Here is a 23,306-nt window from a genome sequence, read left to right on the forward strand (position 1 = left end):
GATGTGAGGTGATATCTCATTGTGGTTTTGATTTGCATTTCCCTGATGGCAAGTGATGTTGAGCACTTTTTCCATGTTCCTGTTGGCCATTTGGATGTCTTCTTTGGAGAAACATCTGTTCATGTCTTCTGTTCATTTTTTAATTGGATTATTTGTTTTGGGGCTGTTGGGTTATATAAGTTCTTTATATATTTTGGATGCTAACCCTTTATCGGATATATCATTTGCAAATATCTTCTCCCATTTGGTAGGTTGTCTTTTTGTTTTGTTGATGGTTTCCTTCACTGTGCAAAAGCTTTTTATTTTGGTATAGTCCCAGTCATTTAATTTTACTTTTGTTTGCCTTGCCAAAGGAGACATATTTAGAAAAATGTTTCTATGGCTGATGTCAAAGAGATTACTGCTTGTGTTTTCTTCTAGGAATTTTATGGTTTCATGTCTCACATTTAGGTCTTTAATTCATTTTGAGTTTATTTTTGTGTATGCTGTAAGAAAGTGGTCCAGTGTCATTATTTTGCATGTAGCTGTCCAGTTTTCCCAACACCATTTGTTGAAGAGACTGTCTTTTCCCCATTGTATATTCTTGCTTCCTTTGTTGAAGATTAATTGACCATGTAACTGGCTTTATTTCTGGGCTCTCTATTCTGTTCCATTGATCTATGTGTCTTTTTTATGCCAGTGTCATACTGTTTTGATTGCTACAGCTTTGTAGTATATCTTGAAATCTGAAATTGTGATTCCTCCAACTTTGTTCTTCTTTTTCAGGATTGCTTTGGTATTCCTGGTTTTTTGTGGTTCCATACAAATTCTAGGATTTTTTTGTTCTAGTTCTATGAAAAATGCTGTTAGTACTTTTGCATAGAGATTGCATTAAATTTGAAAATAAGCAGGCTCCTCTCATTGGAGTCTGGGATGAATATGCAGAGGGGAGTTCCTCCTCATTGCATGTAATGGGCAGGCATAGAGTTGCTCATGCACACTCAGAAAACATGCCTATACATACATTGTACGTTATGCTAATGAGGCTTATGCTCTCCAAGGGCAGGGATTTTAACATTATGATGAAGCTGAGGTAACCATTGGGCACTTTATGAGTCATCTCCCCAGGCATGTCCTGGGATTGGGGAGGGGGAGGGGGGATCCTACTCAAAATATTTCTTTTCCTGTTCCAGCAATTCTTTAGCTTGTTTCTAAAAGATAAAATTGATAGCTAGGCAAAAGCTTTGAGGAATTTCTTGAGTTGTGGGGTTCTTCTCACTGGTGACAAAATCACATCACCTGGGCTCTGAAGCAGCTCTCCTTGTGTCCAATGTCTCACAGAAGGGCTTTGGAACATTTTCTGTAACCTCTGTCCTTCACCTTCCCAAGCTAAGTGCCTCCAGCCTTTTTCTTTTTTCCTAGACATTCAGGGGACTCTACCTTCCACTTCTCCACCTTCTTCCACTTTGTCTCTTTTTCTGTCACGGACTCCTTTCTCGTCCCCCTGTACCCAAGCAAACTCCCCACAAATAAAAGCAGAGGCAAACAGGTATTTGAGCTCATCCTTGAAGGATAACTAGGAGCTTACCAGGTGGAAAAGGCAAGGAAGGGCATTTCAGGCAAAAGGAACAACAGAGCAGAGAAAGACCAGGGCATTTTTGGAAGAATCACAAATAATTGAGCTCTGGGAACCTCTTGTTTTTATTCAAAACTCTGCTACAATGTTATCTCCCCTGTGAAGTGTTCCCTGACAACCCCCATCTCTGCTGGCCCCTGATGCTCACTTCTTTGTCCCACAGAGCACACACCTCTATTGATTCAACATTTATTGAGCTAGAAAGTGTGCTAGGTCCTAGGGATACAGAGTAATAAGCACAATCCCTATCTTCAAGATTCTGGAAAAGAGAGGAAAACAATCTCATAATTACAACAAAAAGAAAGAAGGACTTAGTATTGAGTGCACTAGGTACAAGGCAATACAGAGGTGAGCCCCATCCTAGTTCAAGGGCTAGTTCCCTGCACCAAAACTACTCCCTTACCTGCTGGGCTCCTCTTCCACATGGTGGGCCCAGAGGACCAGCATTTCCTATTCCCGTTTCCAATCTTCAGCCTGGAAGTTGGTTCATAAAAGGGTTCTAAGACATATGGTCTGAATGCTATGATTTCTAAGGCTTCATTCACTGAATTAACATAGAACTAAGCAAATAGGAGAAAGAATTCCTTGTTAAATGTATAATTGCAATCTATAAAAACAAAGGAGACTTCAAGGAATGTGCTAGGCAGGGAGGCAACAGTTCCTGGGAAGTCCTTGGGCCCCAGGGTATGCCAAGACTCCTTACAAAAGAGAAACTGTTCCTTAATATCCTGAACAGAGAACCTCAAAGAGAAAAAATGAAGTGTCCTCATCAAATACTCATTGGATGAATAGTACATGCCTACAATGTGCCAAGCATTGTTCAAGAGTGATCACAACAATGAAAAAGACACAAATTTCTTTGCTCTCATGGAGCTTACATTCTAGTGGAAGGGAGAGAGAATTAAAAAAAAAATTCAAACTATAAAGTATGCTAGATGGTAAGCATCATGGAGAAAAATAAATTCAAAGGCAGCTGAATGTACAAGGGTCGGAATGCAAGCTGGTGCAGCCACTCTGGAAAACAGTATGGAGGTTCCTCAAAAAGTTAAAAATAGAGCTACCCTATGACCCAGCAATTGCACTACTGCCTATTTACCCCAAAGATACAAATGTGGTGATCAGAAGGAGCACATGCACCCAATGTTTATAGCAGCAATGTCCACAATAGCCAAACTGTGGAAAGAGCCCAGATGTCCATCGACAGATGAGTGGATAAAGAAGATATGGTGTGTGTGTGTGTGTGTGTGTATGAAACATTACATATAGTAAGATATGGTATATATATGGAATATTATATATATATAAAATATATATACATGGACTATTATAACTCAGCCATCAAAAACAATGAAATCTTGCCATTTGCAATGATGTGGATGAAACTAGAGGGTATTATGCTAAGGGAAATAAGTCAGTCAGAGAAAGACAAATATCATACGATTTCATTCATATGTGGAATTTAAGAAACAAAACAGATGATCATAGGGGAAGGGAGGGAAAAATAAAATAAGACAAAATCAGAGAGGGAGACAAACCATAAGAGACTCATAACTCTAGGAAACAAACTGAAAGTTGCTGGAGGGGCGGTGGGTGGGGGATGGGTTAACTGGGTGACAGACATTAAGGAGGGCACTTGATGTAATGAGCACTGGGTGTTATATGCAACTGATAAATCACTAAATTCTACCCCTGAAACTAATAATGCAGTATATGGGAACTAAATTGAATTTAAATTTCAAAAAAGGGCAGCTGAATGTATAAGGATGAGTGTTGGTGATGAGGGAAGAGTGATCCTCTCTGAGAGGGAATGTGTGCATTAAATATTTTTGGAGATGAAAAAGTGAGCCACGTGCACACCTGGGAGAAATGCTTCCAGACAGAGGGAACTGCAAGTATACAAGCCCCAGTCTATTCAAGAAATAGCCAGGCCAGCATAGTTCGAGCAAAGCAAACCAGTCTGGAGAGAGTAATGGGAAATTAGGTCAGAGAGATAAAAATGAGCAAATCATTTTGGTCCTTATAAGCCATTGTAACTGTTCTGGTTTGGCTTGGTTTTTGTTGTTGCTCTAACATTTTTAACTGAAATATAACACACAGTGACTCTTTCCATATTTTGGGTATTGTGGACATTGCTGCTATAAACATTAGGATGCAGGTGCCCGTTCGAATCACTATGTTTGTATCCTTTGGATAAATACCTAGGAGTACGAATACCTAGGATAAATACCCTGGGTCATAGGGTAGTTCTATTTTTAACTTTTTGAGGAACCTCCATATTGTTTTCCAGAGTGGCTGCACGAGCTTGCATTCCCACCAACAGTGTAGGAGGGTTCCCCTTTCTCCGCATCCTTGCCAACATCTGTCATGTCCTGACTTGTTAATTTTAGCCATTCTGACTGGTGTGAGGTGGTATCTCATTGTGATTTTGATTTGTATATCCCTGATGGCGAATGATGTTGAGCATCTTTTCATGGGTCTGTTGGCCCATTTGGATGTCTTCTTTGGGGAAATGTCTGTTCATGTCTTCTGCCCATTTCTTGACTAGGTTATTTGTTTTTTGGGTGTTGAGTTTGATAAGTTCTTTACAGATTTTGGATACTAGCCCTTTATCTGATAAGACACTTGCAAATATCTTCTCCCATTCTGTGGGTTGTCTTTTGGTTTTGTCAACTGTTTCCTTTGCTGTGCAAAAGCTTTTTATCTTGATGAAGTCCCAATATGTCATTTTTGCTTTTGTTACCCTTGCCTTTGAAGACATGTCTAGCAAGAAATTGCTGTAGCTGAGGTTGAAGAGGTTGCTGCCTGTATTCTCCTCTAGGATTTTGTTGGATTCTTGTCTCACATTTAGGTCTTTTATCCATTTTGAGTTTATTTTTGTGTACGGTGTAAGAAAATGGTCCAATTTCATTCTTCTGCAAGGTGTCCATTGACAGATGAATGGATAAAGAAGATGTGGTATATATACACGATGGAAAATTACTCAGCCATCAAAAAATGAAATCTTACCATTTGCAATGACGTGGGTGGAGCTAGAGGGTTTTGTGATAAGGGAAATAAGTCACTCAGAGAAAAACAATTATCAAATGATTTCATTCATATGTGGAATTTAAGAAACAAAACAGATGATCATAAGGGAAGGGGGGGAAAAGTAAAATAAGACAAAGTCAGAGAAGGAGACAAACCATAAGACTCTTAACTCTAGGAAACAAACTGAGCGTTTCTGGAGGGGAGGTGGGTGGGGAATGGGCTAACTGGATGATGGGCATTAAGGAGGGCACTTGATGTAATGAGCACTGGGTGTTATATGCAACTGATGAATCACTAAACTCTACCTCTGAAACTAATAATACACTATATGTTAATTAATTGAATTTAAATTTTAAAAAAGAAAGGAAATATAACACACAGCAAGAAAACTGTACAAATCCTAAGTGTGAACTCAATGAATTATCATAAAATGACTAAATCTGTGTATCCAGACACAGGTCAAGACATTAGCAGCACCCCAGAATTCCCCATTTATGCTCCCTCCTACCTGCTCTCTCCCTCCTTCTCAAAGGTGACCACTGTAGTGACTTCTAGCAGCAGATTTGTTTTGCCTGTTTTTAAACTTTCAATAAATGGAATCAGTTATAAAAATAAAAGCAAAATAAATCTCTGCTCAAGATTTTGCTTATGATATTCACCCATGTGGTTCCTAGAGGGTAGAAGGATTAAGACGACAAATAAGGGCACATTAAACTCCTGATGGGAAAGATGTGGCACAGAGGGCTATTGCTTGCGGTGTGTCTGTGCCCAGCTTCCACAGTCCAGGAAGGAGAGAGCAAACATGAGCTCACCCAGGAGCTAGCTGAGTGTCAGGATCTCAAGAGATATTTCCTCCCCGCTCAGATCCTCTCCTGAGAAGTAAGAGATCTGGAGAGGGCTGGGGTCATGGCTGCAATTACTTCTTCACTGATTCACTCAAACATTTCCAGATCCTACTTCATGTCGGGCACAATGCTGAGATACAAAGATAATTAAGACATGGTCAGTTAGACAAACGAGTTAATAGGACTACAAAATGGTATGGTAAGTGCTAAGTATTTGCAAAGGATGCTAAGGAAGCATCTTTTTAAAGAATCATTGTGACAATTTCACCTTTTTTGCTCAAACATTAATGGCCCTGAGATAGGCTCATGAGAATATCGCCATTATCTGTCCCTTTGAAATTGTATTTATTACTTTTTTTAAAAAGTCTTATTTATTTATTTTAGATATATAGAGAGAGTGTGTGTGAGCAGGGCAAGGAGCAGAGGCAGAGGCAGAGGGAGAGAATCCTCAAGCAGACTGCCTGCTGAGCACAGAGCCTGATGTGGGGTTCGATCCCATGACCCTGAGATCATGACCTGAGCCAAAATCAACAGTCAAACGCTTAACCAACTGAACCACCCAGGCGCTCTTTATATTTATTACTTTTATATTTATCAGTTTTATCTCCTCAACTAGACTATAATCTTTTTGAGAATAGAAAAGATATCTTCTGCTATCATAAGAAGAGCACAAAGTAGCTGAAGTCAGAAGAGTTGGGTTTGAATCCTGACTCGTATTCTTTAGCTGGACAACCCTGGGAAAATGAATTAAACTTCTATGCCTCAGTTCTTTTATCTATAAATGGAGATAGTAATATTCATCCTAGCTGCCTCCTAGAATTATAACAACATCAAAGGAAATAATGAATAAGAAGAGCTGTAAATTCTTATTATCAGTTCTCTAAACCCCACAAAACTACTATGTTGAGCGTAGTAGGTAATCAGCAAGTGTTGAGCTTTCACTAAACTTCATCAGCAAAGACTTGTGGTTTTTGGAGCCTAAGCCAGGGAGTGGATGCAGTTCCCTGTTCCCCTCTACCTTATGCCCAGAGAACTCAGAAGCTGGAGTCAGATATTGTGGCCATGACCCAGGAGTGACCGGCAAGTGTGGGAGGGTGGACTGGGCCAGAACCATCTGGGCCAATGACCCATTACCCAAGAACGCCACACATTTTGTTGGGTTGGAACCTCTGTGATTGTCCATTTCAACACTTCTCCTAACCCCTGTCTCTCTTCCTCCTATCTCTGGGCTTCAGTATCAGAAGGCTCTAACAGACGGGCAGAGTTAGGGGAAAGGGTGTGGGAAGCAGGGAGTGGGCAGAGGGGGATGGTTATAGCCGTTTCCCTTCTGTGCTTACAGGGAACACAGCTTCACAAGACGGCTCAAACCCACTGACGGTGAATGGGGTTCTGGGGGAGTCGGTAACTCTTTCCCTGAAGCTTCCTGTACATCAGGATATTGAGTCCATCACCTGGCTTCACAATGGAAAATCTATCCACTTCATATTGCCAAAAGCTGCTCCGGATTTGCGGATCTTGGTGACTGATCCAAAACGGAAAGATCGACTGCAACTGATGGAGAACTACTCCTTACAACTCAGCAACTTGGCAACGGCAGATGCAGGACTTTACTGCGCCCAGATAACCACACAGACCTCCACAGAGTTTTCCTACTACACTCTGCAGGTCTTCAGTGAGTCAAAGCGTGGGGTTTAATTGTGTATGTACTGAAAGGTGTTACAGATGTCAAATCCTATGTGACAGCAAGTGTAGCCTAGTGGTTAAGAACATGGCATTCGCAGTCAGACTGAGGTCTGGCAGAAAAGCAAGTTGATGGCTCGGCCAGTTAGTGGCAGAGCGGAGAATAGAACATAAGTCTTGCGACTCCTGGCCTCAAATCACATCACGCTCGCTCACACACTAAAATATTCCCTCTTGACCTGAAATGTACTGGAAGGAACAGAAGTGAAGTCGCTATGACTCTGTTTCCTTGTGCATTCCCTGTATCTGTAGTATATTCTTCACAACAGCTCCATGAGGCAGGTACCACCCTTACTCCCAAGGCCTCGGGTCAGTCCCAGCAACCTGCCTACGGTCATGGAGACAGTAAGTGGGAGAGTGACATGTACCTGACATGAGACCTCCCTTTACACAAAGGCCAGTCTGACCCCATGGAGTGATCAGTGTACAGGACAGAACTCTACCTAGAAAGTGCTCTGTAAGGATGAGCTGATAATAAGAAAGATCTTTTCTATCAAGGTTATTTAACTTCTTTTTTATAAAGATTTTATTTATTTGTCAGAGAGAGAAAGAGCACAAGCATGGGTGAGAGGCAGAGGGAGAGGGAGAAGCTCCCTGCTCAGCAGGGAGCCCGATGTGGGACTCGATCTCAGGACCCTCGGATCATGACCTGAGCAGAAGGCAGATTCTTAACCAACTGAGACACTCAAGGTTATTTAATTTCTAACACTACTTTTTCCAGATGGCTCATGTCCTCAACATAAAATTATGGAAACCATGAGACAGCTTCTGAGTCAGTATTAGAAAAAAAAAAAATCCTTCTAGCAATCAGTGATGTTCAGAGATGCCATGAATGGCTTTAAGATAATTCCTTGGTGGGAATGTTGTACAGGAGATTCAAGCATTAAATTGGCAACTTTAAAGGCCACCAAGATTCTATAATTCTTATCTACTCCAGAATCCATGGTATCTAAAATTCACCCAGAGTCCTTTGAGTTAAGACTTGGAATCCAAAAAAAGCACTTTAGTTAAAATAAAATGTCACCACAAATAGGTTACGTGTGAACCTCTAGAATCCCCTGAATATTTGGTGGATTTACCATGTTAGATTGGTCAGAGTCATGTCCCTAAAAGAATAGGACACAGAACAGGTAAATATGAAGGGAAAGAAAGATTGTTTAGAAAAGTCGGCAACAGGAATTCCAAGCAAAGGGGCAGAATCGCCCTGGGGCAGTTCATTAGTGTCTGGAGGCCTCCAAAACAAAACACCACAAATTTGATGGCTTAAAACAACAGAAATTTTATTCTCTCACAATTCCAGAGGCCAAATGTCCAAAAGCAAGGTGTGGGCAGGGCTGCATTCCCTCTGGAGGCCCTAGAGGGCAATCTTCCAGCTTCTGGGTGCTGTTGGCATTCCTTGGTGTTTGTTGGTCTATGACAGTATCACGCCAGTCTCTGCCTCCTCCTTTCCCTGTGTGATCTCCTCTTCTGTCTCAAATATCTGCTTTCCTCTTACAAGGACACTTGTCATTGGATTTGGGGCCCACCCAGATAATCCAGAATCATCTCCTCATCTCACTTAATTACATCGGCAAAGACCCTTTTCCAAATAAGATTCTGGGAATTAGGACATGGGGATATCTTTTGGCCGAGGGATGGGGGGTGTCATCATTCAACCCACTACAGGCAGGATCACTCAGTGTACCAGGATCATCAAGGCACAGCGAGGACACTGGAGAGAAGAGAGACATCCAGTCAAAAGTCTGAGAATAGACCCCATATCAGGCTCCATCATACTTGTTGAGACAATGTTCTTCTGCCATTCTTCAGAAGACCAAGCATGACTTCTTCTGCAATAATCATACTCCCCAGGTTCAATGCCAATCCCTTCTCAGGGCCTTTTGGTATCAAGAGTGCCAGGGAAGAGGGGTGAGTTCTAAATGGGGTGGTCATAATAGGCCTCACTGAGTAAATAACATTTGAGCCAAGACCTCTTGGAGGTGAGGGAGTGAGCCACGCAGATATTTGAAAGAAGAGCCATCCAGCATAGGCATTCCCTGTGCCCAGCATGCTCAAAGAGCACCAAGGAGGTCCAACACCAAGGAGCAGAGTGAGGGGAGAGTAATAGGAAACAAGGTCAGTAAAGAAATAGGGGCCACATCTGGTAAGGCTCTGAGAGCCATCACAGGGACTTTGCGTTCTACTCTGTGAGACTGAGAACCATCAGAGGGTTTTGTAGAGCAGTAATATGATTTGACTTACTTGCTTAATGCATCCCTTTGACTGCTCTGTTAAGAATAGGCTCTAGGGGACAGTAGTAGAAGTCAATTACCGATTAGGCCACTGTGACAATCCAAGCAAGAGATGCTGCTGCTTTGCCCAAGGGTGGTAGCAGTAGAGGTAAGGAGAAGGGGTTGGACCCTGGATATATTTTGGAGGTAAAGTTACCAGGATATCCTGATATGGTATAAGATGAAGAGGTAAGTCAGTCAGCTCCAGGGCTTTTGGCCTGAGTGTCTGGAAAGGCGATTATCAACGAGGGTGCTGAAGGCTATGCACTGAGCAGGTTTGAGAGGGAAAAACAGGAATCCTTTTGAACATGTTGAGTTTGAGATACACATTATATCCAAGTGGAAATGTCACGTAGGCAGTTTTATACTCATTAAGTGGAAAAAGGCAACAAGATAGATTTTTGAGGTCAGCCATGGACACAGGTTGACGGAATGTGGCATTCATGCCAAATATTTGCCATTGCTGCACTAGGCACTGTCTCAGTTAATCCTCATAATTCCCTAAGAGGTTGGTATTATTGCCCAGGTTTACAGATAAGGAAACTGAGGCTTGCAGAGATTAAAAACGTATCCGTGGTCATGTAACCAGTGACAAAGCCATGAGTCTAACCCAGGTCTTCCTAACTCCAAATCCAACACTTGCCATTACACGAAATCTCCTTTCTGTCAACATATGTCCCACGTCCTAGTCTATTAACAAAGCTTAGAGCATTCCTCAATCTCTTCCCACCAGACAGTGGGAGTCATTCAGTTCTCCATTGGGCCACTGTTACCCTCAGGCCAAGTCCAGGTCAGCGGCCTTTTCTGCACCACTCCCATGTCCCCGTTGATTCACAGCTACTGACATCTTAATAGCCAATATTTTCTGGTCTCTGCTCTCAGAAATTTCTACAGCAGATGTTCTCTTACATGCCTGAATGTATTGTACTTCTTTGCTTGCTCATTCAGTTTCACTCTTTTCCCTGTTTTTTCAGTTCTCAACATTTCTCTTTCTGACTTGCTGGCATTCCATATCAGAGTCTCTTTGTCATCATGGGAACCAGCATCTGATACAATGAGGCCCAGGATTCCTGCAGATTTGTGAGAAATACAGTTCCTCAAGGACGTTAAGCTTTTATCTTCTATTCCAGCTAGGGGATTCTGATGGTTGAGAAAACAAGGTTCTTGAGTCTGATCTACTGGTTTCTGCCCTGGCTAAGGTAGAGTTGACCCTCAGCTGAGTTCCCAAACGTCTTTACACGAGGCCAGTGTACAAGGCTAGAAAGGACACCAGGAACAAACTGGGGTCCAGAAAGTAAATCGAGCAGCCCAGAATCATCTAACTAGGTGGTGGCTACCCTGGTGTGTCCCTACCACTTCTCCCTCTGGCTACTCTGTCTTATGCTGATGCCCTTCATCATTTGGCCACCCCAGACCTTGGTGCCATCAATTAGGCAATAGGGGCCGACTTAGTTACAGACGACACATACCATAACACACAGTAGAGTGTTGGATGGAATACAGAAACATTCTGTGGCGGGAATGATATTTTTCACAGAGTGCTGAACCAAGGCGTTTGTTCTGAGTTCAGGTCTTCTCTCTGCATGCAGGACGACTGAGGAACTTACAAATTGCCAATCACACGTGGCTGTCTGAGATTGGGACCTGTGAGATCCACCTGACCTGCTCTGTAGAGAATTCAAATGACACCTTCTTAAGGTGGCAGGTTGTAGGAAACACGTCTATAAATGAAGCAAACCTCACTATTTCCTGGGACCCCAGGAATTCCAGTGAACAGAAGTTCACCTGCATAGCTGAGAATACTGTCAGCAATATATCCTTCTCTGTCTCCACCCAGAGTCTCTGCGAAGGTAACAGTCTGTCTCAGGTCCCTCTGAGAGCCTTGAGCAGCTGTGGGGTGGGGTGTGTCCCTCCTGCCCAAAGTGATTCCCCAGAACAGTGGCCCAGTGGGAGGCAGCCAAACCCTTCTGGGAGAGGACAGACACTCCTGCAGCTCTGTGCCTCTCACTACCTCCAGAGGCCTCTCCTCCCTCTCCCTCTCCCTCCCTCCCTCCCCCAACCCTTCCTCCAGCCCACTCAGAGCCCAGGAGCAAAGTCCTTGGGGAGTCAGAACTGCTCCCCATTCTGGCTCTACCATGCTCCTGTCCTGTCTGCCACATGGACTCCCACTCTCAGAAAATCTACCCAGAGCCAGGGCCCAGCCAGCCCCCAAAGGTGGCCTAGAAGAGGCTCAGTGGAGGCTCTGAGGAAAACACTACCTGCTTCAAGTGCAACTTCTTTTTTCTTTTTTCAGGTGTTTTGAATATGAAAAATCACCCTGATACCAAATGGATTATAATTGTGGTTGTGGTTACTTTGATATGTATAGTCATCACTGTGGGGTTACTTGTTTGGAGGAAAAAAGATTGTTTGTGGAAGACAGGTAAAGGGAGGGAGGATGGTCCACTGGGACAACCCCTGGGATGTGACCACACACCTGCTAATTTCCCAAGGAGGGTGGGTCCTACTGGAAAATGCATGACCAAGCCTCAAGGCCTGACTGCCCTTCCCCTTCAGCACCGCCCCCCGTATCCTCTAGAGAGACACCTGTGGGTGTGGGGTAGGGTGTGGGAGCCACTTTCACTACACTCACAAATCTCAATTTCCCTGATTTTATTTTTCAGGCATCTTTCATTTTTCTACTCCACAAACCCAGAGTCCTGGTGAGCTTGCAGACTCTTAGCTCCCAATCATAAAACAGAAGGGGAGAACCTAATGGAGGAGGAAAAGGGCTGGTCAGAGGGCTGGATAATGAGAGAGGAGGGGGTCTGAATGTCATTACTCAGATGGACCAGATGGTGCAAAAGGAGACGACCTGTAACTATGCATGTCTGTCCCCTCTGGGACCTAACGGGTCCCTTACAAGCATGCAAACCAGTCACTCACCCAGTTTCTTGGAGTGGGATTAGGGTCATTTCCCACCCTGCTGATGAGAAACTGGGTGCCAGCAAAAGGTTCATGGCCTGTTCATTATCAACCAACAACTCCAGGGCAGGGACAGGTTTAGAGCATCAAAGGTCCAAAGACAAACCGCCTGACCCCATCACTCTTTCAGCCAAGACTTGAACATTGAGTAGACCCAGTCCAAAAAGAAAGTATGATTTAGAGACAGGAACACAGGCTCTGGCTTCAGATTGGCTGTGAGTCTCATTTCATGGGTGAGAAATAAACGACATGGTATGTAGAAGATGAACATGAGGTTCAGAGTCAGAAGGCAGGCATCCAAGTTCCTGTTCCATCACTTCCTGTTTGACTTTGTGCCAAGTTAATTGAAATTTCTGAGCCTCCAGTTTCTCATCTATAATATAATATAATATAATAAACATAACATAATATAAATCTAGAGTATAATCATCCATAGTATAACCATCTATAGTATAATCATTTATAATATAATATGAGAAGTTTAATAATATTATATATGTGACATAATTTGGCTCCAATACGCTTGCCAACAAGGTTCTCTAGCCCTTGTGCAGGCAGTGCTATTTGGTCTCGGGAGCTCCCTGGCCCAATGTAAATCCAGAGGGAGACTCTGAAGCTTTAGGATACCTCTAGACCACACACCCCCGAGTGATGAGGTCAGAAATAGAGTACATGGCTGAGAAGGTTCTGGTTCAACCCAGAACTTCAAAGACTGTCAAAAATGAATGAACCCTAGGGAAGGGGATTGCCTTGAACAACTGCCTCTTTGGATCCAAAAAGTGCCCTGGTGTAGGCCAAGGTCCCAGGAGACCAGGACACTGACTGTGCCTTCCTGTGTTAACAGCAGAGACCATAAGGAACTTAGATTATGTCTCCGTCTCTCCAGGGAACACCGTGTATGCTCGTGTCACTCATCCAAACAGGGTGAGTCCTTTCAGCTTTATACTCCATCATTGGTATGATTTTTATAGTCTTTATTCACAAACTTGTCACCACAATCATCTGACTAATCCAATGACACACACCTTTGAGGAGAGGAGGGGCAGTGGCAGAAGCTAGGATGTTGTATGTGGGACATAGCTAGCCCCCAGGGCTCAAGCCCCGTGGTGTGTTTGCTCATACCCTGCTTTACATGGTCCTCTAACTGCGTGATGCATCAGTGTCTTGTCCCTTTTCAGCTTAATTACAAGCTACCTGAAGTGAAAATTACATCTTCTTCCCTCTTCCCTGAGCACAATGTGCAGTAAATACTTGCTGAATGGAACAGACTCTCATGTAAGTCTGAGAGTTTCCAGAGCAGACAATTCTGTAGCAGGGGATTTCTCACCCTGGATGTAGTGGAAATAGGGGAACTCAGAAGCAGTCTCTCAAGAGGGGAAGTGGGGCAAGGATTTGCAACAGTAGAAGACAGTAAAGGCATGAACAGCCTTCAACCCTCCCTTCCCCCCTGCAACATAACAGATGGCCTTGGTCAGCCACCAGGAACTCCTCTGCCACACATCAGCAATTTCCCACCACCCCCAAAGTAAAGCACCTGCAAGTGAACATTTCTAGATAATACCATACATCTTCTGAAAAGTAAGCCAAGATAACTCAGCATTTACCAACTCATGGAAGCAAAGATCCAGCTAGAAATCTTAGATTCCCCAAGTGAATGTCCCTTCACACAGCCCCTCGCAGTTACTTACAAGGTAGGCTCCATGAAGAGAGGTAACAGGAAGGGGTATTCTTAGTTGTTCAAATGTTTCTATTGCCTTTCCAGTTCCCTTTTGAAGACTAGATGAATCACCCTCAACAAACAAATAAATTAATCTCCAGCAAATTTGCTAACTTCTTCTTTAGCAAAAATTATACTTTGGAGAGTTCCAGAGGTTTTGATAAATAACCTAAATATTCCTTTTTTTTTTTTTAAAGATTTTATTTATTTATTTGAGAGAGAGAATGAGATAGAGAGAGAGCATGAGAGGGGGGAGGGTCAGAGAGAGAAGCAGACTCCCTGCCGAGCAGGGAGCCCAACGTGGGACTCGATCCCGGGACTCCAGGATCATGACCTGAGCCGAAGGCAGTCGCTTAACCAACTGAGCCACCCAGGCACCCAACCTAAATATTCCTTAATTAGTTTTAAATGTCAAACTTATGAACACAGGGGACTTCTGCTGTTGTTGTGTACTTTGTATTCCAAGTAGAACCATTCTTGAGACTGGTTGTTCCTCCTACTTATCAGTTCCCCAGGCATGAGGAGAACCCAATGGCATGAGAACGAGGCAATTTGAGTCAAGGGACAAACTTGAAGCAGGCAATAGCTCCAGTCATAGCTAGTAAAGATCTAAGACAAAAGATCCAAAACTTCTGTACACTTCTAGTATAGAAGTCAGTTCTTAAAATGGAGGAAGGAGAGTAGAGTCGGATGCAGGAAACAATGCTTCCTTTTCTTCACACCACCTGCCAACAAGGTCGCCCCTCTGTCCCTGTCTGGGTCTTGAGCCACTGGGTTGCTGGGGTGTTGTGCTTCCGTGTGGGCCTCAGGAAATGTCACTAAACTTCTCAGGTTGAAGAGCTAGTGGTGTTTGTCTCCAGCTCCTCTGGCTACACAGTCTCTAGCCTTTTCCTCCTGAAGAACTTTGACATCATCCTTCTATATCGCATTGTCTTCCCCCAGAATATATCTACGCATGAATATCTCTTCGTCTGTGTGAGCCAAATGTATGATTATTTTTTACAGCAAACAAATATCCTAACACCTGTGAAAAGCAGCGATTTCTCCACCATTTATTCCACAGTTCATCAGTACAAAGAGGTAAGCCCGTGATTGTCCCCTGTTCTCACATCTTACCTCTCTCCCCAGACTTGTAACTTCACAAATAAAGTACAAGTAAAGGGGCCATTCTATAGATGCACAAATACCAGCAGGATATAGAAAGCCTCAGGACATCACCAAAACATATCCAAGAAGTTATCTTGTATTTTAGGATCACCACCCATAACTAAGTTTTCAACGTACTTGAATTTAATGAGATTTTTTAAATTCAATTTTTAATTTAACTTTGCCTTAGCTATCAATATCCTTATCTGCCAGTTAGTGCTCTCCAGACCTTCTCTATAGCCATGAGAGGTAGCCTGAGGCTCTGGTCCCTACTAACCTACTTCATTTTCCTCTTTTTTCCATTAGAGTATACCTATTTCTTCCAGGACAACTGCCCTTGACAACGTCATCTAAATTGCTGAGAGGTCTCAAAAGGAACTCAGGAATGACACAGCTTCTCCTGATCTCATGGGAGAGAACACAGCTTGGTTTCTGCCTAGCAACAGAATTCGAATATTTAGGATTATCACTTCCAGTTCTTTGGACTAGAACCTGCTCAAGTATGTCAGACATCTAAGGAACAACATCATTTCCAGCGTGTGATCCAAATAACATTTTCTAATCTGCTCCAGGCCAAAACATGCTTCCATGAACAAGCCTGGGCATTGACTTTCTCTTTGGCAGCTGATGGGATTGTGCTTGACAGAGAGTTATAATTCAGAAGACAGCCACTCCTCTCCTTTTAGAAAGGAGCAGGATTGTGATTCACTGGGAGAGAGTACAGTATATTTGTTATGTATGTTGTCTCTGGAATTGGATGGGCCTTGTCCCAAATCCTCATACATCACTTACTAGACCTACCTCCTGGAACATGTTCTGGAACCTCTTGAGGTCTGGTCTCCTAGACTGAAAAATGGGGATCAGCCTGTTACTCAAACCGGGAATCAGAGTTAGCCTTGACTTCAGCTGTTCCATCACCAGGCCCTTTGGACTCTACCTCCAAATACGTATCTTAGACTGACCCACTTCTCTCCAAAACTTTAACCTCCACCCTATATTAACCCATCATCATGTCCAACCTGGAATACGACAGTAAGCTCCAAACAGATTTTCCCAATTTTTGTTCTTATCTCCCTCCAATCCATTCTCTAAAAGACAGCCGGAGTAATATTTTTAATATAAACCAGATCCTTCACTTGTCTGCTTAAAACTGACCCTGCAAGACATCCCAGGCACTCCAGAAAGAAACTGAGTCTCTGTGGTTCTGGATGGCCTGGCCCATCTGCAGCCTCAGCCACCATGTCTCCCTCCCACCCCTCTCTGATTTGGCTTCTCTGATTCTTTTTCAGCCCCTCCATCAGAGGAGAGAGTTTGCTCACATCTGCCTCAAGACCCTTCTCTGCCTGCCTGGTTCCTCCCTACTCTACAGGTCCCAGTGCACATATGTCATTCTCCAAGAAAGACCTTCAGACCACTGTAACTGAAGTGGATCCCCCTGTTATTCTGTCACACCTTCCATGTCATTTACATTGTGCCGTTAAATATTTATTTGTATTTAATGTCTGTTTCTCCTATTCTACTGTACACTCTCCAGGAACAGGGACCATGACGATTTTATCTCTGTATCCGGAGCATCTAGCACACAGAAAATGTTCAACAAATACTTTTTAATAAATAAATGAACATGTAGTGGAGTTTTGTGAGAATTAAAGACGATGTGCCTGCAGCTCTTTGCGTGGGGCATAGCACATGAGAGAGCTCGATAAGTGTGAGCATCACTGTGGCATTATGACATTGCATTCCTCCCGAACCGACAGAATCTTCTCACAAACCCTCCTCACAAGAAAGGAGGAAGGATGCATCCTCTGTCACCTGGTTCCACATCACTTCCTACCTTTTATCTCTGCTCAGATTTTAAAATTTCATTCTTTTATCCCCAGGGAAGAATTTTCTGATTTTTTTGTGTGAGTTTGAGATCTTTAAACAAATTGTTTTTCAACACTTTATTGAGGTATGATCGACATACAAAAAGCTGTCTGTACTTAATGCACACAACTTAATGAGTTTGGAGATAAGTATATATTTGTGAAACCATGACCACAATCAGTACTATAAACGTACCTGGCACCACAAGATGTTTCCTCTAACCTCTCTCTTTTTTTTAATTTTTAGTTTTTTGTGTGATAAGAACACTTAAGACCTATCCTATCGGCAGATTTTTAGGTATACAATACAATATTGTTAATGATAGGCACTATGATGCACAGTGCATCTCTGGGACTTATTCCTCATGCATGACTGAAATTGCATGCCCTTTCTCCCTACTCTGCAGAGCCAGGCTAAGTGCTGAGTCACCAGTCCAACTTCCCCAGAGCAGTACGCAGACATGCCAGGATAATGGCTGTAAGCTTCATTATTCTCCTTCCCTGCCGAAGGAGCAGTCCGGGGCTATGTGCATTCTCCCAATCCTGCAGAGCCAAGCCAGCTTCTGGGTTCCTGTGCTGTTTGTAGGGCATGCATGAACACGGGGCAACGGGGCGCCATCTGCAGGGGCGGACCCAGGCCAGCTGCTGGGGTCCACCAGTGGGCCAGCTGATTGGCAGGGTCCATGGGACGGTTTTGGAGATCCACGTGTCAGTTGCTGTGAGCCCCAGCCCCTTTTCTTTGTCCTTAGCTGCCCCTCAGTGAGGCAGAAAGGCAAATACCCTAAGCATTCTGGGGAACAGGAGCAAGTCTCTCAGGCCCGTTTGTAAAGGCTGGGGAAGCAGGACACTCATTTCACTTTCTGTGTCTCCTGTGGGAGGAACAACAGACTGAGGGAGACTCTCTAAGCCCTGAGCTGTGCCAGCCTGGGGAGTAGGTGATGTAAGTAAAGTCAAACTGTTCTCACCCTTAGCAATGTGGCTGTTCTCAGATTTTGTGCTCCTCTGGGGTGCTAAGACCTCTCAACGAGACCCTGGAACTCTCGTAAAAGTATATTTGTCCACGAATGGCTGTTAAATCGGTATTCCTGTGGGAGGGCAAGGGCTGGGCCCTCTTATTCCACCATCTAGCTGATATGAGTCTAATACATCTTTTTTCAATGTGTCTTTTCTGATCACAAAAATAAATACATGCTCTTTATGTGGAATTCAAACATTCCACAAACAAAAATCCCCTATAATCCCCAAGATAACTACCACAAATGGTTCCCTATTAAAGAACAACTTTTTTACCAGAATGAAATATTTTTTAGAATTTTTTTTTTTTTTTGCTTAAGAATATCTCTTAAGGGGCCTGTGGCTGGCTCAGTCGGTGAAACCTTCAACTCTTGATCTCAGAGTTGTGGGTTCCAGCCCCACACTGAGTGTGGAGATTACTTAAAATTTTTCTTAAAACTTTTTTTTTTAAGATTTTATTTATTTTAGAGAGAGAGTGTGTGTGTGAGCAGGGGAAGAGCAGAGGGAGAGGAGAGGGAGACAATTTCCAGCAGACTCCCTGCTGAGCACAGAGCCTGACACAAGGCTCAATTCCTAGACTCCGAGAGATCATGACTTGAGTCAGTCACTTAACCGACTGAGCCACCCAGGCACCGCAAAATTTTAAAAAATCTTTTAAAAAAGAATATATCTTAAGCAACTCTCCAGTGTTAGAACATATAGTTGTGCTACATTTTTTTTTGCTTTTGATTAATTTTTATCAGTTTTATCTACAAATAGTTCAAAGTCAAATAGTGCTTTAAAATGCATATAACAAGGGAGCTCCTGGGTGACTCAGTCAGTTAAGCGTCTACCTTCAGCTTGGGTCATGATCCCAGAGTCCTGGGATGAGCCCTGCATGGGGCTCCCTGCTCAGTGGGGAGTCTGCTTCTCTCTCCCCCTCTGCCCCTCCTCCTTTGCCCCCCTGCTCGTGCACGCTCTCTCTCTCAAATAAATAAATAAAATCTTTTAAAAAAGATAAAATGTATATAACAGCTAACTAGTTCTTGTTTTATATTCGCCTCTCACATACTCCCCCTTCTACACACACACACACACACACACACACACCCGTTATCTATTGACTTCTTACCTGTTTAGATTCATTCTTTCCCTATTCCATCCTCCTAATATGGAGACATCTCAGTTTTGGCTGAATACATATTCAAATGCTTTCATCATTACGCCCCTGTAAAATGCTGTTGGTTACTGAGTCAAGAAGTGACTATGATTACATTTCCCCTCTTGTACAATTTTTAGTTTTTCTTGGAGTTAATTGCCTTATTTTCCTCTTTGCTTTATTTTCATTAAACATCTATATTCCCATGTCCTCCATTAGCTCTGTAAAAGCGATTTTCAATATAATTTTCCACCTAGTTAAATCTGTTAAATAATTTATCAGCTTTATGTTCTTCTAGAGGCAGCCCTACTGGAGCATCTGACCTCCTACTCCATCCTGAGCTGGTTATTTTCTATGCCTGATGCACAGCCATTGTCTTGGGAGCCCCTTTGCTATCACCTTTGACAAACTTTTTTACCTGTCTCCTCCGTGAGATACTCCAACTTTTGTATCCCACTATTTCCTTTATATATTTCCAAATTATTTAAATAGCTACAGTAATAGCATATTGTTTTGTGATTTTAAACCAATAAAATTCTTCTTAAATCTTAAATCTATTTTTAAAGTTAAATGCAAAATTTTAAACAGGCCAGGACTGTTGGGGGGAGCTCATGTGCTAGAAACTATGTGATAGAGACCAGCTCTTAAAACCTCAAGATTCAGTGTGAAGGGGTGGACGAGCTTGAATAGGGAATAGATGAAATAGTGCCTGCAAACAATAGATGAGCTACACAAAATTCATCAAAGCTAAATTAATCTCACATACTGGCTATCAATTATATTATCAGTCAGTGGAATAGGACAGGACTGAGAAAATTTGATCAGGAAGAAGGAAGGACTTCTAGGAACAGAGTCGTGGAGGCATCAAGGAAAGACAAGAAGGTTACTGCCATCCCATGCAAGATGGCGTCAAGCTCAGAGGAAATCTCTTTGGGTAGGTAAAAGAATGCTTTCCAAACCAAGGGGATCAATTAACAAAAAGAAGACTTCCTTCAAAAAGGGAGAAGGAAAAATCTGTGAGAAGGAAAAATCTGTGAAATCAGGGCATGTAGAGAAATGTTTTCAACATCTAGGATGCCAAAAAACAGCCAGAAAATTAAAGATCATGTCATGGAAGGGATGATAATCTATCTAGAGCAGTACGTCTACAAGAATCCACCCTGAGACTGGACAGCACTGGAGAGGATCACTACTAAAATGGGAACTAGACATGTGTCTATGAATATCTAAGAAGTGAGTGAGAAAAAAAGCTTATAAGAAAAACTAAGCTGACACTTCACTATAGGTCAGGTAATAAAATATAGAGTTCTTGATTTTTATATTTCCTTAAACCTTTTAAACAACCTCCATATTTATTCTCAGTGTCACACTCTCTTCTGTTGGCTTCTGTGATGCCACATCCTCCCACATTTTCCTCCTTCTTTACCAGCTGCTTCTCAGTTTCCTTCTGAACCTCTTTCTCCTCTGCAGGACCCATAAAGACTGGAGCTAAGCTTCAAACCTGGGCCCCTTTCACTTCTCCATCTACATGTTCTTACATGATGTCAACCATTTCCATTGTCTTAATATGATTTATATGCTAATGGTTCCCAAATTTATATCTTTAGCTCTGGCCTGCTGGCTTACATCACTAACTGCCTACTTGGCATCTCCACTTAGATGTCTAACACACATATCAAATTTAGGATGTCAAAAAAGAAAAAAAAAAACTAAACCTTTGGATTTCTTTCTCCAAGGCTCTTCTTCTACTACTCTTTCCCATATCAGTAAATGGCACCATTGTTAATGGGAAACCTCCTTTACAGGCCTGAAGACCACCCAACGCTCACTATATAATTAATCTTTTTTTTTTCCTTTCTGGTGGGAAACAAAAGGAATTAGCCAACTGTAAGTAATCTATTGTTATGAAGGTAAACACATTAAGACCTGGATGCCCCATTCCCAAGAGAGAAAATGCATTTTGCAACCAGGGAAGAAAACATTCAATGCCTACAAAATTCCTACAAAGCAAAAACAAGAACCTTTCTTTGTCCAGAAAGTAAGCTTGTTCTTCAATGTTTTCATTGTAGAATGGAGGAAACTGCATCACTGTTAAACTACTTTGATTGAGGGTAGAAGACTGTGATTGGCTGTCCTGGGAATATGAAGAGAAGTCCTCTCCCCTTTTAAGCAGCCCCTAGTCACACCCACTGGCAGTCCCAAACCTTTGGCATGACCTGCTAGACACCTACTTACATCTCCACTCCTTCCACAGCATCCCAGCCTCGTTTTCATTTCCCTCCTAGAAGAATGCAAACTCTGCCTCTGTGCCTTTGCATATTCAATTCCCTCTGTGATACGTTCTACACACACATGCACATGCACAAACATACCCACACAAGCTAGCCAGTTCCTAGTCATCCTTCGGGACTCTGTATCATTTCTCCAGAGAAGCCTTCTCTGCCATATTCACCCTCACTATTCCCTCTAGTTCTCCAACCACTTATACAAATTGTAATTTAATAAGCATTTATGTAATTTTATGTTTGATATATCTAATATATCTCATTGCATTCTGAGTTCCCAGAGGATAGTGTCTGTTCCCCAGGACCTCACATGGTACCTAGTCTATCGAAGTAGATATTCAATAAATACTTGTCGAATAAATGAGCAAACAATAGGTCAGAAGTAATTTGGTAGATGGGGGTGGAGGAGGGAATTTAAAAACTAGAGGAAGGACCGGGGTACAGAATGAATGACATTAAGATTGTTAGAATACAACCAGTGTAGGTGAATGCTGGGAACACCAGAGGGGGTTCCTTGTATAAGGAGGGACAGCTCTACAGTGGAATCTAGGACCTCACGGCCTTTATACTTGCTATTGTCTGTGCACACCTCTATCCCCAGGTCCTTGTGTGGCCAGCTTCTTCTCACCATTCATATCAAAGAGGCTTTCTCTGATTTTCCTGCCTAAAATTGCTCTCAGCCTCCCCACCCCCACTCATTCTGTCCTGTTACCCTTTGTTTTCACATAGCACAGATCACTATTAGAAAATACATTATTTATTTCTATACAGGATTCTTGCCTGGCTCCCCCACTAGAGTCTAAGTTCAGTGATGGTATGGATTTTGTCCTTTTTCTTCACTGTATTCTTAGCACTCAGAATAGTGTGTGAGACGAGATAGATACTCTAAATTTTTGGTAAACTGATGAAGGAAAAATTATAGAATAACAAGGAGAAGCCTACCCAGATAGGGTGATCAAGGAAGGCTTCTCTGAGGTAGTGACTTTTTTGTTTTAATTTACAAATAATAACCTGCAACCAAAACTTCTTATCTGGTGTGGACACACACACACACACACACACACACAGATCAGTTCTCAACCTAGAACATGTCCTGTCCTGAATCTCAGGATGACTTGTCAGGGTAGTGGGTTGGCATTCAACATCCATCCCATCTTCCTTCTATGTGCCTTTCTGTGCTATAGAAACAGAGCATCTAATAAACTATATGTCCTAGACTTCTATGAAGTTGGGCAGTGCCTTTCTGTTTTTCTTCACCAACTTTTTGTTGCACAGATATAGGTTTGAAGGAAGCAAATTGTCAGACTTAATCAGTGTTGACAATTCAGATATAGAACTCAGAGCTCAGAAATAGAATTCACAGGAATCAGTGACTTGACTATATATGGGAGATGAGGAAGAGACATATGACTATGATGAGTCAAATATATCAGTGATTGACTGAAATTCAAAAATGAAGAGAAGGAAGTTTGGAGAATAATAATAATATAATATAATAATAATAATAATTAATGCAGCCTTGAATGAATTTAAGCTGCCTGAAGGACATCCAAATTCTATTCATTGAACAGTCAGAAATAGAAGACTAGAGCAGGAGAGCCCATTTGGGGCTGGAGCTACAGATCTGGAAACCACAAGCATTTGGGCGGCAGCTGAAGCCATGAGATTGGTGGGATCATC

General features: G+C 42.6%; 1 protein-coding gene across 6 annotated transcripts in view; it reads left to right on the top strand.

Annotated features, from left to right (window-relative positions):
• Nucleotides 1-16,953, top strand: part of SLAMF6 (SLAM family member 6) — a 20,221-nt gene extending 3,268 nt beyond the window's left edge. Inside the window, exons 2-8 of one of the 6 annotated variants that reach the window (XR_014146630.1) lie at nt 6,827-7,159; nt 11,087-11,347; nt 11,791-12,199; nt 13,306-13,385; nt 15,184-15,258; nt 15,631-16,356; nt 16,614-16,953. Coding sequence is in view for 5 of the 6 variants with exons in the window: in XM_081825317.1 (XP_081681443.1) it covers nt 7,042-7,159; nt 11,087-11,347; nt 11,791-12,199; nt 13,306-13,385; nt 15,184-15,258; nt 15,631-15,665 (978 nt within the window). In the remaining variant the exon portion in view is untranslated. Of the gene's footprint in view, nt 1-6,826; nt 7,160-11,086; nt 11,348-11,790; nt 12,200-13,305; nt 13,386-15,120; nt 15,259-15,630 lie in introns of all 6 variants that reach the window. The other 5 variants (XM_081825318.1, XM_081825320.1, XM_081825319.1 and 2 more) reach the window with 5 other exon arrangements.
• Nucleotides 16,954-23,306: the final 6,353 nt, after the last annotated feature.

The sequence above is a fragment of the Leptonychotes weddellii genome, chromosome 6, assembly GCF_054177405.1.
Source record: "Leptonychotes weddellii isolate Sample4059 chromosome 6, ASM5417740v2, whole genome shotgun sequence".
Lineage (NCBI taxonomy): Eukaryota > Metazoa > Chordata > Mammalia > Carnivora > Phocidae > Leptonychotes > Leptonychotes weddellii.